Below are 13,300 nucleotides of genomic sequence, written 5' to 3'. Positions count from 1 at the left end.
GCTAATCTTCATTTTATTGTTTGTCTTGTAAGAGTCAATATTACGTTTATGACCGGCTTGACTGAGTTTGTGAATCATCTCTGTAAACTCTGTAATCACACTCTGTAAATCTGGATTTCAATAGTCCAACCTGCCTCTGCACGAAATATTCTGAAAGTTTAGGTTTAAGGCTACATAGTTGCCCACCTTTAGTTCAAGTTTATGTTTTACACCGTTGTCCTGGTACAGTTCAAGTGGATGTATTACGCAGTCCGCTGTCTATATGGTAAACGGACATGCGTCCACCGGGTACACTGAATTATTTAATAAATTTTTTTTTAACAATTGTATTACCTAAACCTTCCAGCTGGTGGCAGTAATACATCATGTTGGAAAAGTGTCAGCGCCATGCAGCAGCACTAGTCATGTCTCCGTTCAAATGAACAGCCTTTTGTCTGTTCTGGTGCAAATGTGCTTAGGAAAAACAACATACTGCATCAGGTCTTTTACTTGTTTTTTTACTGAACTTGTGAACTATTCAGTATCACTATTCAGGCCTATTTCTTGGTAAACAATCTCGTAGAAGCTCATATTTATTCGTCCCATAGGAAAATTTGGTTAGTATCAGAAATGTCAATCAAGATATTCCCTTGTGACCCTGTACATATGTCCATATATAGTATGTGAGGAATGGCATGCTACGCTTGGTTTCATTCGTACCGATGGTAACCGGGGTGGCCGCCCCAAGCTGGCCGCTGAGGGACTCCTCTCGTTGAAGCCCTTCCAGTCCTTGGCAGCTGCAGACCGGACTGGTCCACACACCGCCCTCCCTGCAGCGCTCACTACTGCCCACAACAACGGAGGGTAAGAGTCACGGCGGGACCGGTGTTTCCCGAGTTCGCATCTAGTTTTGAAAGTGATGTGTCAGCCTCACCAGGGTAGACCTATTGGATTATTTTAAAGATGTACGCCGGTTGTCATCTGTAGGTGATCGGAGCTCAAAGCGCAAAACACTTTCTTCGCTTCGGTGGATGAGAGCTTTGCATCCTACAGCCGATTCCATCGATTCCCTTTAGGTAAGTTCAGATCTTGTTCAACCTTTTGTTTCTATGTCATTTAATAGCGCGAATTGGATTAACTCGCCTCGTTCATTGTTATATGTTATCAAAAGATCATATCAGCTTTTGTGGAAACATTACATCTATCACAACAGCAGACACGCGTCACCTGAAGGAATGCGAGTTGTGGGAGAAAAAGTGAAATGCCCTTTACACCAATTCATCTTAATTTAGCCGTCGCCATTTTCGCCTAATGTCTTGTAGTTAAAATAAACAGTCATGTATGGTTGTTGTTTTTCATTAGACTGGCATGGTTTGTCTGAACTCGGTGTATTCTCCCGAGTGACAAAATCAAAGAAAGCTGAAGTTCCCTTGGGCTCCTCATTAATTTTGGATTGGAGGAGAAACATGACAGATGTTTTGCGTCTCATTCTTGTTAGGCTAAAACAAAGGGCATCCCCTGCTCAGACGGCTCCTCGGCTCTGCCGCCTGGACTGTAATGCAGCTCATGATTATGATAGTAATAAATGCAGTACACTAATATGAAAAAAATATGTGACATTTTTTTAAAAAGGCATATAGGTTAGTGTCTTCCAGTGATTCTGAATACCCTACATTATGGGATACAGGGTCCATATACAGTAACATCATCAATATATTCATTATGCTTCAGGAGAAAGGGCAATTCTTCTTTATCTATTCCATTGGTTTGCTCTCGTAAAATCCAGATTTCTCTGAATAGCGAGCCATCTGCCTGCCCAAGTGGCTGTTCCACAAGCACAATATCACATTACCCACACTTGACTGTGCTGGCTGCGTGGTAGGGGCTTGAATGAATGGTATGCCTTCCACAGATTGTTGTGTTAAGTACCGCATTTACAGGCCGCTGGTTAGCGCCAGCTTCTGTCCCTTCATTAAAACGTGTATTAAATGGTTGTGGCTTGTATTAATGGTTCGGATTCGCTGTTATTCAGCAGAAATGTTCAAAGCTAATCAAATTGTCTCTGGGAGACAGGGCCGGAAGTCTTATTGTACAATGTTGAACTTGAACCTATGTGAACTTTGTCGCTCGTAGGAAGCTCAAACTAGCATTCTGATGGCTAACCACTCTCAGCTTTGTACGAGGAGGATAATAAGCACATATCGTGAAATGACCAAACCAAAGACGCAATAGAATGGAAGTCTGAGGTATTTCACTTCTGCTCATTCCTATTGTCTCACTCCCTCACTCCTTACCACAAGCACGGGTCATTCTACAAACAATCTGGAGCTTGGCTTGGCTGTGTGCCGCCCCACCTCTCTCCCACCACTCCCTCCTCCCTTTCCAAATTGGATGTAGGGCTACGTCAACGCCCTGCAACCACAGACCCCGGGGCAGTTGTCCCTTTGCCCCGGCCAAGAGGAGCTCTTCTAGCTATCTAGCTGGAATGCTAGCACACAGGTGTTAGCATTCTCTTTCCAAAAACACATGCCAGATTCTTTAGGCAGGGTGGTCAGTTGTCTTGCATGCATGACTGACAACTGGTATTTATGCTGCTATAACTACGGCCCCACCTGAACCCCACACCCATCCCCACAAGCTCTGTTGCCCCCACATCCAGAACTGACAAACGGCTTTGAGGTGGGGCAATGCCCCACCTCAAAGCCGTTTGTCACTTCTGGATGTCACTGCTGGATGTCTCCGTTGCCGTCTGAAAGCAAACGCATGTGTTACGCCTCATTCTGGAAACAAACAGCCATCTTGAGTGATCAACTTCACTTGTCAATGTATCTTCTGGGAACGTATCGATCAAGGCGTGCTTTGGATGGACCTAATGGATCCTGGGGGCGTGCGTGTGTTAACATGCCTTAAGATGAGCCTGAGCCCTAGCGCTCCATTGTTGAGTCAGTGTTGCCTCTCAGCATCGCGATTCGCTATGGGTTGTCAGGGTCATCGGTGGTTGGGTGAACATTAGGGCCTACTACAAGAGGCTAGGGTAGGGGATGGGTCAGAGGGCTTGCTGAAGATAAGTGGATGAGAGAGAGCGGAACAATCCTCCTCACGGGATGTTGAAGGGCCCCCACCGTTTCGGCTACAATCTGCTGTATGCTAATTGAATGGGTTCGAGCCGTAGACTGTATGGTTCTGCCCAGCAGGAGCAGCAGCTCAGCCAATGGGGTGGCACGGGCTGGGCACAGCCCCCCCCCCCCCCCCAGGATAATTAGAGTCCCTCCTCTGAGCCGTCCATTCCATATCGGCTCTGATTTATTTCAATTACCATCTGCGGAACGTTGTATCCTATGCACTTTGCTCCCTTACATTAAAACGCACGCACAACCCATTTTCCTATGATGGTGTAGCGATCGTGGCCAGGATCGGAGTACTTGTGTAGCTTCCTCCCCGGGTTCGCGACCTCAGGACTCAACCTCAAGTAGTCTTTCCACCCACCAGCATTAGCGGCGGCAGTTCCACTCGACTATAGGAAGAGGCGGCTAATTATCAAAGTCAGCTCGGCTCGTTTTTCTCGTGTGTTGTCCTTATTTCTTCTTTGGTGCAACGTGAGCTCACAAAAACAGAACATACACCTTGTATTTTTGGAAATTGAAGGCAGGTTCTGATCTTGTCGTCGGTTGATGCCAGTTCATTTTTTTGTTATTATGTTATATTAGTCATCTATTCAGGAATGATGTGTCGTCAATTTTAAAATGTAACTTCTTATTCAGCTTATTCAGCATAATTGATCGATAGTGATAAAAACTTTTGAAAAATGACCAGCTGTAGTTAATAACTCAAGACTACCTGTAGTGGTGTTATGTCTTCTTGGTAAATGTTGGTTAAATAGAGCCATTGTAGGTAGATTACAAAGTTGTCAAGAGAGTGTGAGGAGAAAGGAGCAGAAGAGAGATGGATTCGAACATTTCTCCCAGACTTTGTTCAAAGGTATTTTTGCCGATCACTACCTCAGACTAGGGAAAAGCTCCTCGTTCAGGGACACATTAACCAGGCTTAATTCAGAAACAAGAGGAGGAAGTGCAGATGAGAGCTGGGTTTTGAAAATAAATAACCCAATTAATCACCATTTCTTCCAGATTATGTTCAAAGGTCTTTAAAACGATACCTGAGGCCAGGAAATAGCTCCTCATTCAGGGACACATTAACCAAGGTTTCGAGAATCCAGAAATGGACATGAAGGGTCGGGGGGGTTGCTTTCCATGCTGAACAGAGTGATTAAATAGAGATGCTTGGATCAGGGACAGAGGAGGAAACCCTGGTTCAAGAGTTCTGCTCTATTTGTTCCAATTTTAGCAGCTGCAGTCATCGAATAAGCATGCCAATCACTCTAGATTGTCTGTTTTGGCCACGGTATTCCCTTAGCTTGTCGCATTGACTGTGGGCTTACAGGCAATGCTCCGCGATGCAAGAGGGAATGACAACGAATGCTTATGAATATGGACTCTCCATGCCAACAATGATGCATGCGAAGGCTCTAGTTTAGCTTGTTAACTGTTGTTTCTATTTAGGTCCTTAAATGTCCAGGCCAGTAGTCCCCATAGATTTCTCTGCATGGTAATCACTGAACCACATCGGGCCTCAAAGTCAACAGTCCGAAGAATGTTATGGCAGTTAAAGGCCGTTAAAGAGTCGGGATGGATGGTTTGGGAACGAGGGCTTTTGTGACGTGAAAGATGTAACACATGTTCAACCTACAGTACAACCTGTCAGCTCCATCAGTATGTATGCGTGTTTTCATTATATGTTTAAATATATATGTGTGTATGTGTCCATATCCATGTAGCTGTAGAGAAGCTATTGTGGGGATTAGAACAGTAATGGACAGCAGGGGTGAATGCACTTCATTGTATCAGAGTTCATTCTTTTGTCATGGAATCATATTTAAATTTATACTCTCAAAGTCTAAATTTGGCCATTTGCCGAACCCAAGGAATAATTCTCCCTTTGGTTTCTCTCTCGCTTTCTGTCTGTCTCTCTCGCTTTCTGTCTGTCTGTCTCTCTCTCTCTCTCTCTCTCTCTCTCTCGCTCTCTCTCTCAATCTCTCTCTCTCTCTCTCTCTCTCTCTCTCTCTCTCTCTCTCTCTCTCTCGCTCTCTCTCTCTCTCTCTCTCTCGCTTTCTGTCTGTCTCTCTCTCTCTCTCTCTCTCTCTCTCGATCTCTCTCTCAATCTCTCTCTCTCTCTCGCTCTCTCTCTCTTCTCTCTCTCTCTCTCTCTCTCTCTCGATCTCTCTCTTTCTTCAGTTCTTTGTTTGTGTGTGCGGTGCAATGCAGTCGATGTCTTGAGTCCAACAGGTAGTCAGATCTGGTCTGTTTGTCCAGCTGCTTAACCCCCCCTCCAGCCCCTCCTTCTTCCTCTCCTTCCCCTTCTTCCCTCCCTGGGTGATCCCACACCCACTCACTAACCCTCTCTCTCTCTCTCTCTCTCTCTGTCTCTCTCTCTCGCTCTCTCTGTCTCTCTCTCTCTCTTTCTCTCTCTCTCTCTGTCTCTCTCTCTCTCTCTCTCTGTCTCTCTCTCTTTCTCTCTCTCTCATCTCTCTGTCTCTCTCTCTCTTTCTCTCTCTCTCTCTGTCTCTCTCTCTCTCTCTCTCTCTCTCTCTCCCTCTCTCTCTCTCTCTTTCTCTCTCTCTCTCTCTCTCTGTCTCTCTCTCTCTTTCTCTCTCTCTCTCTCTGTCTCTCTCTCTCTCTGTCTCTCTCTCTGTCTCTCTCTCTCTCTGTCTCTCTCTCTCTCTTTCTCTCTCTCTCTCTCTCTCTCTCTGTCTCTCTCTCTCTCTCTGTCTCTCTCTCTCTGTCTCTCTCTCTCTCTCTGTCTCTCTCTCTCTCTCCCCTCCCCTGCTGTTTCTCTCTCTCTCTCTCTCTCGCTCTGTCTCTCTCTCTCTCTCTCTCCCTCGCTCTCTCTCTCTCTCTCTCTCTCTCTCTCTCTGTCTCTCTCTCTCTCTCCTCTCTGTCTCTCGCTCTCGCTCTCTTTCTTTTCATCTCTTTCGAAATACATACATATTAAAAAGAACTCTCATCCATATCAAGCGGAGACTTTCTCCTTCTTTTCTTCTCTGCGTCCTTTTTCTCTGATTGTTTCTTAGGAACACAGGTGGACCCCAGTTGTTCCCTTGACAGATGAGTCTGTCAACGATGCAGCTAATCAATTAGGGTTTGGGTTAGGGTTAGTTAGGGTTAAGGTTAGGGTTAAGGTTAGGGCTCCCATTGTCTGCTGTCAGATTTAAGGCCCTCATTGAAACCAACAACAACCTCCAAATGAATCAGAATGAGGTCACTTTTCTTTCTGTTTGTTTGTTGTGTGTGTGTGTGTGTGTGTGTGTGTGTGTGTGTGTGTGCGCCGGGGGGTGGGGGGTCCACCACATTCACATGGTGATCATGCTGTCATTGGAGGTTCATTTCATTTTTCACGCCTACAAGATGGATGTGAATTAAACATGTGTGTGTGTGTCTATCTGTGTGTCTATGTGTGTGTTTCTGTCTGTCTGTCTGTCTGTGTGTGTGTGTGTGTGTCTGTGTGGTTGTGTGTGTGTGTGTGTGTGTGTCTGTGTGGTGTTGTGTGTGTGTGTGTGTGTGCGCATGTGTGTGTGTCTGTGTGGTTGTGTGTGTGTGTGTGTGTCTGTGTGGTGTTGTGTGTGTGTGTGCATGTGTGTGTGTGCGTCTGTGTGGTTGTGTGTGTGTGTGCATGCGTGTGTGTGTGTGTGTGTGTGTGTGTGAGTGTGTGTGTGTGTGTGTGTGTGTGGGTCCGCCCGCATTCACATGGTGATCATCCTGTCCATTTTAGGTTCACTTCATTTTTCACGCCCACAAGGGGATGTGAATAAAGTGTTTCCTTGTAGCATTTGACCTTTTTAACGGAGGGGCAAATGTGTGGCGATTTGATGGTCATTACGATTCTTTGAAAGAAGACAACATCTTAGAAGAACCGTGCGATAACTGTCGATGCAAAATAAATGTAACAATAACAACAATTGGACCCATACTAGACTTAGTTACTGTTTATATCACACCCTAAATCTATACTGATTTAGTTTTTTCCTCCTTACTTTTTTATTATTTTTTTAACTGACAGTATGACTGGGTGTAGTTGTACTCATATCGTCAGTTACAAAAAGATGCCATGTAACAAACTGAATTGCAATTCAATAAAAAAAAACGTATTCACCCCCCCCCCCCCCCCCCCCCCCCCACACCACACACACACACCACACACACACACACACACACACACACACACACACACACACTCACACCAGCTCTCCCTCTCTCCGTCCCCATCCCCCTACTAAGAACTAAGAGAAACAGAGCGCTGTCTTTCTTGTTTATAACCCCCCATCCCTCTTTATAAAATCCCAACCTCTTGCCTGATCAATAATTGATGATCCCAGGTGTGCCCCCCCCCCCCAACAGACCCTCACTCCTCCTCCAAGCCTCGCTGATATCTATCATCCCTCCATCCTTTCTTCTCTGTCCCCTCTGGCTTAGCTACCAAGATCAGAGTCAAACCCTCCACTCTCTCTCTCTCTCCCTGTGTTTCCCCCCCCCCCCATCTCTCTCCCCGGGTACCCCCACTCTCTCTCTCTCTCTCCCTGTGTTTCCCCCCCCATCTCTCTCTCTCTCTGTGAACTCCCACTCTCTCTCGCTCTCTCTCTCCATGGGTACCCCAACTGATCTCTCTCTCCCTGTGAACCTACCCCCCCCCCTCTCTGACTCTCTCCCTGGGTAACCCCCTCCCCTCTCTCTCTCTCCCCCTGATTACCCCCCTCCCCCGATCTCTGTCTCTCTCCTCTCTCTTTTCACCCCGTCTCTCTTACTTTCTGTGAACACCCCTCTCTCTCTCTCTCTCCCTGTGAACAACACCCCCCCTGTCTCTCTCCCTGTGACCCCCCTCTCTCTCTCCCTGCGTACCCCCTCTCTCTTTCTGCCTTTGTAACCCCTCTTTTTTTCTCTCTGTCTCCCTTTTTACCCCCCACTCTCTCCTCTCTCTCTCATCTCTCTCTCTCTCTCTCTCTCTCTCTCTCTCTCTCTCTCTCTCTCTCTCTCTCTCTCTCCTTAGCTGTCTCTCTCTCTTGCGCTTGCTCGATTGTGTGTGTCTGCATGTGTCTGCACTGTAATACTACATTTGTAAAAAAGGTATTTTAGCTTATTGTCAAAACAGGCGACCATGACACAGACCTCTGATGTCTTTGCTACTTAGCGAAGTGAAATGGATGTGAGTGTGCGTCTGTGTGTGTTTGTGTGTGTGTGATTAATGACCTGTGAGATGCTCTCGTGGCCTTGCAGAGGGGGCTTTGTGTAAACTTTGATGACCGCTGCTTTGTCCGATCACCCACGTCAGCCCTCCCTCTTATCGGCCTCTACTCATCCATCATGTGTTTGATTTCATGCCAGTGTTAAATGGCATGCTAATGGCAGCGGGGGAAACACACAATAGCAAGCCTTTGACAATTGGAGACATCCCACTTTACCTGCCTCGTATGTTCCCCTGAACGGTGGCAGGAGGCCGTGCATCAGGGTCCCCTGGTCCCCAGGGGACCGGCCCGCTCTCTTCTAAATGAAGCTGTCCATCACAGAGCCCCCTGACAGAAGGATCGTCCGACCCCATCGTGTGCGTCAGACGTTGAGCCCGTCACTTTATCCCTGTCCCCGATACACCCCCTGAAGGGGTGCCCAAGAACGCCTTTCCCTTTTTGTTTCAGCGATGGCTGACAACGTGAGGAGTACAAATGTGTTCTATTGCTGGGTTGTTTTTTTTACCGCGTCGTAGACGGTCTGTCGAGATAGACATCGGATCGGACACACCCGTTAAGAATTTATTACCGATAAGTGAATGAATTAAAAAATGTAGATCGGATTACATAGTTTCAGATTTAACGATGGCTCTACAAGCCCTTTTCAAGTCGGAGTGTGTCCCGTTTGATAGCGGTTGTTTTACGCCTCCGTTCCGAACTTTCAATGGGACGCTACATCGCAGAGTTCGGAACATCTCTCGGTTGGGAGTGCCTCCGAACGGAGTGGGATGGCCGGACAGCGCCGGGCCTTTAGGAAAGGAAAATAACGACAACACCATAGTGTGAACGTTCTGAGCCAAGCAAAGGCAAAAAGCAAACAAATTACAGATTTAACGATCACCGTATGAGATCCAAATTGTCATCGCGTTGGGGCATTCAACACACGGGGCCCCGCCCCGACACGTGCTGTATCTGTCTGGGGGGAGGACAGCTGCACCCCCCGGGCAGCCAAACAACTGCTCTCCGCTCAGATCCACTTACATTCTTCTGCTTCCCTACAGCTCTTTAATTATTCTGTAATACGCCTGCACCCCTGATAATACCCCTGATGAGTGTTACCATGTACTGTCCGGTCAGAATATCGAAGGCTAGACTTGACCACTACAGCTTTGATGGGTCAGGCTAAGCTTCAGGTTAGCTACGGTCTCATGACTCTATTATGCAACGATATCATATACAAACGATATCAAATGAATGATATCACGTATCTACACAGGACCATGGAGTCTCCCGTCCCACCGGAAACCCTTCCAACGTTGTCCTTTTGTTTTTGCTAATGGATTCACTATATACCGATTTTTTTAAGACCGTTTTCTTTTAAGTTTAGAGACTTAAGTCAAACGAAGATTCGAAACAATCTGAATGATTGCCGATGTGTCGAAAAGGTCAGAATGAGCCGAAGAGTTAACGCCTTCAGATCAGCGCTCAGGTCGGTCAGTGTCTGTAGCTGCTGCATCCTGATCCAGTCTTACTGTTCCACCACCCCAGCACTGGAGCGGTGGTCCTCTTCACCCCAGTGCTCTGTAGGGAGGGGCATCAGAGAATCCCTGACATAACATTCAGAAAATGTCTGGCATCCAGAAAGGCGCCCCAGATAGCACACATGGTGGAGCAGCAGGGATGGGAGAGGGCTAAAGAATGCAACGTCTTCACATGACTTTACCTCTCCTTGCACAAAAGGACAAGGCGCTAACGTTTATGGTTCCTGAAATGTTATGTTTAATATGAACTGTTGTCTCTGAGCATATGTAAGGTCCTATGTTTTTACAGAAGTAGATACTTGGGAAGAGGTGGAATGTACTTGGTGCTACAGGAATTCTTTGAATTACACCGTGTCATTGTGGCTTTAAAACACACACAGACAGACACACAAACATACACGCACACACACACCCCCCCATACACACACACACACACACACACACACACACACACACACACACACACACACACACACACAAACCCAGACAGACACAGCAACACACACACATGCACACACACACACACAGGCATACACACACTGACACACATACACACACACAAACACACACCCACACTCGCATAGAGAGGAGTGGTGGTGGTCCACAGATAGTGTGACAGGCACATTAAAATGGTGACCAACTGGGAACGCTAGACCTCCGCTCCTCTATTCACCCAGAGTAGGCATGTCGTCATGACAACCGAGGGCCACAAAGGCCCCTTCTCAGCCTTTTGAGTGATGTCAAAGAGGAGGCGGCTGTGTGTATGTGTGTGTGTGTGTGTGTGTGTGTGTGTGTGTGTGTGTGTGTGTGTCTAGGGAGGGCACCTTTGTGCACAATGACCCGTGTGTGTGTGTGTGTGTGTTTGTGTTTGTCTGTGTGTGTGTGTGTGTGTGTGTGTGTGTGTGTGTGTGTGTGTGTGTTAGCTGGCTGTTTGTGTATGTGTTTATGTGTGTTTTGTGTGTGTGTGTGTGTGTGTATGAGTCTGTGTGTGTTTATCTGGCTGTTTGTGTATGTGTGTGTGTGTGTGTGTGTGTGTGTGTGTGTGTGTGTGTGTGTGTGTGTGTGTGTGTGTGTGTGTGTGTATGTGTGTGTGTGTGAGAGTGTGATTTGGGGCAGAAGTCCTGGAGTGGCCCAGACCGTGGGTGATAATGTATGCAGACTGTTCACTTACAAACCAACACACATGCATCAGATGCTGCCACCTCTTTAGAATACGAACAATGATGAACAATGATGAACAATGGAATATTGAGGCTTTATGTCCCAAACGAGTCCATCTATAATTAATCATAGCATATGGAAATCACAAATGCATGTCAGGGACTCAAAGCACCTGCAACTTTTTTCCCCTTTGAGATATAATTGTTATGCTTTACGCACCTTCCAGTCCCCACAGTTAGTGCGAGGGCCATTTCAACAGGGAGACTTTGCTGGCTGTATTTAATTTACTTAAAATAATTGTAATTAATATAGTTTTTAACTTTTAAAATATATATATTTTTTATACATATTATATTTATCTACACTGCATTAATAACCCAGCACAATTATACCACTCTTCTATGTTAGCAAGAAACAAAAATGTAGACGCTGAAAAAAACACAAAAATAACGAATCTCCCGTTTTCCTTCCCTGAAGCGCTCACCGAGTTCACACCTGCCCAACGGTCGTCAGGGCGGACTGAAAGGACCCTGTCATGAAACGGGGGTTTGTGTGTCTGTGTGTGCACACTGCACGTGCACGTGCATGCGTGTACGAGCGCATTTCAGTGAGTGTGTGTGTGTGTGTGTGTGTGTGTGTGTGTGTATGTTGGTTTCTGGAGTGTTTGCATCTCGTCGACAAGGGAAGTTGTTTTCATCCTGTGTCCGTTGTGATGCGGCCACTTGGTCCAAGCCGCCCGTGAAAGGGACACTGTGAGGCCGGTAGCCCTCCACAGAGAGCCCCTTCTCCTCCCGGTAGGGCCGGGGGGGGGGCCGAGAGAGAGAGGGAGAGAGGGAGGGAGACAGGTCTGATATCCTGAAAGAGGAGGGGGCGGAAATGAAGAGAGAAAGAGCCTGTAGGTCAGCATCTCATAACATTAGCACTATCACTGACCCTCTATCTGAGGACACATACACAGACACCCGCACACACACACACAGACAGACGCAGACACACACACAGACACACACACACAGACACACGCAAACACAAACAGGCAGACAGACACACACACATACACACACACACACATTCACTCAGACAGACACACCAAGATATACACACACACACACACACAAACACAAACACACACACACGTACACACACACACAGACACACACTTACACACACAAACAAACAAACACACACACACCCACACCCACAGACAGACACACAAACATACACACACACACACACACACGCATAAACCCAGACAGACACAGCAACACACACACACACACACAGACACGCATGCACACACACGCATGGACGCAAACAAGTACACACACAAACACGCAAGTTGGAGTCCAGCCTTATCTAAATATGATCTTTCCACATACTGATTTCCACCACGCAGTTGCTCTCGCTGGTTAACTCGTCTGCTTGTTGCCCCACAAAAACAGCTGTCAAATATAAAACTGCGAAGATACAATTTAGTCACAATCATAGAACTCCCTTGATCTCCTTACTTCAAAATTATATCATTTGTCGTTTTATGTTTGTCCCTTTACTTGCTCAAAGATAAATAAGACTCACACACACACACACACATAGACACACACATAAACACGTACACAAATCACCGTAAAAATGGAACGAAATCAATATCCTTATCCGCACTCTGATCCTCTCTCTGTTCGCCTGCATTTGCTCAAGGAAGATGACTTTATCTCTAGACCAGGGAGCCCTCTCTGAGCTACTGCCCACTGAGCTATCTGGACTCCATCCAAATAGGTTGAGCCTCAGATAGAGTCAGGGCCAGACGCCAGCACGTGCAGCCCATAGGGGACAAAGCCATGGCTACAAAGCCATGGCCGTGGAGCCAGGGCTGTAGGGCCCCTGGGGAGCTCTGCATGGTGAGGCCTTCCCCTTCACCGCTGACCCCACGCACTCTATAGGGCTGAGCGGCCTGTCCAGGCTAATTAGGAGTCTGAGGCGCTCCCAGTGATTCATAGAGAGAGAGGGAGAGGGAGAGAGAGGGAGAGGGAGAGAGAGAGAGAGGGAGAGAGAGAGGCAGGGAGAGAAAGGGAGAGATAGAGGCAGGGAGAGAGAGAGAGAGGGAGTGAGAGAGAGCGAGAGGGAGAGAGAGAGAGAGGGAGAGAGAGAATCGGAGAGAGGGCTTGAGAATGGAGTCATTAGATTGTGTTTCTACATGTTTATACCATATTTTTATGTATATAAATAACTAGTTAACAACGTCCAGGCAAGAAAACTGAAACATTTCCTTCTGCCGTAGATAATGAAAGGAATTGTAAAATGAATGTAAAACTTTGGATTGGGAAACCTTTGAGGAAAACATAAAATTGAA

The 13,300-nt window shown here is 46.8% G+C and overlaps 1 protein-coding gene across 1 annotated transcript in view; it reads left to right on the top strand.

The window, feature by feature from the left end:
- Positions 1 to 1,010: 1,010 nt before the first annotated feature.
- The window catches only part of LOC307076483 (plexin-B1-like), a gene marked incomplete at both ends in the record, with an annotated part of 47,136 nt that continues 34,846 nt past the window's right edge, over positions 1,011 to 13,300 (top strand). Inside the window, 1 exon segment of the mRNA XM_079737505.1 lies at positions 1,011 to 1,052. Coding sequence (XP_079593631.1) covers positions 1,011 to 1,052 — 42 coding nt within the window.

The sequence above is a fragment of the Pollachius pollachius genome, assembly GCF_949987615.1.
Source record: "Pollachius pollachius genome assembly, chromosome: 6".
Taxonomy (NCBI): Eukaryota; Metazoa; Chordata; class Actinopteri; order Gadiformes; family Gadidae; genus Pollachius; species Pollachius pollachius.
This window is presented reverse-complemented; position numbering and strand designations above follow the sequence as displayed.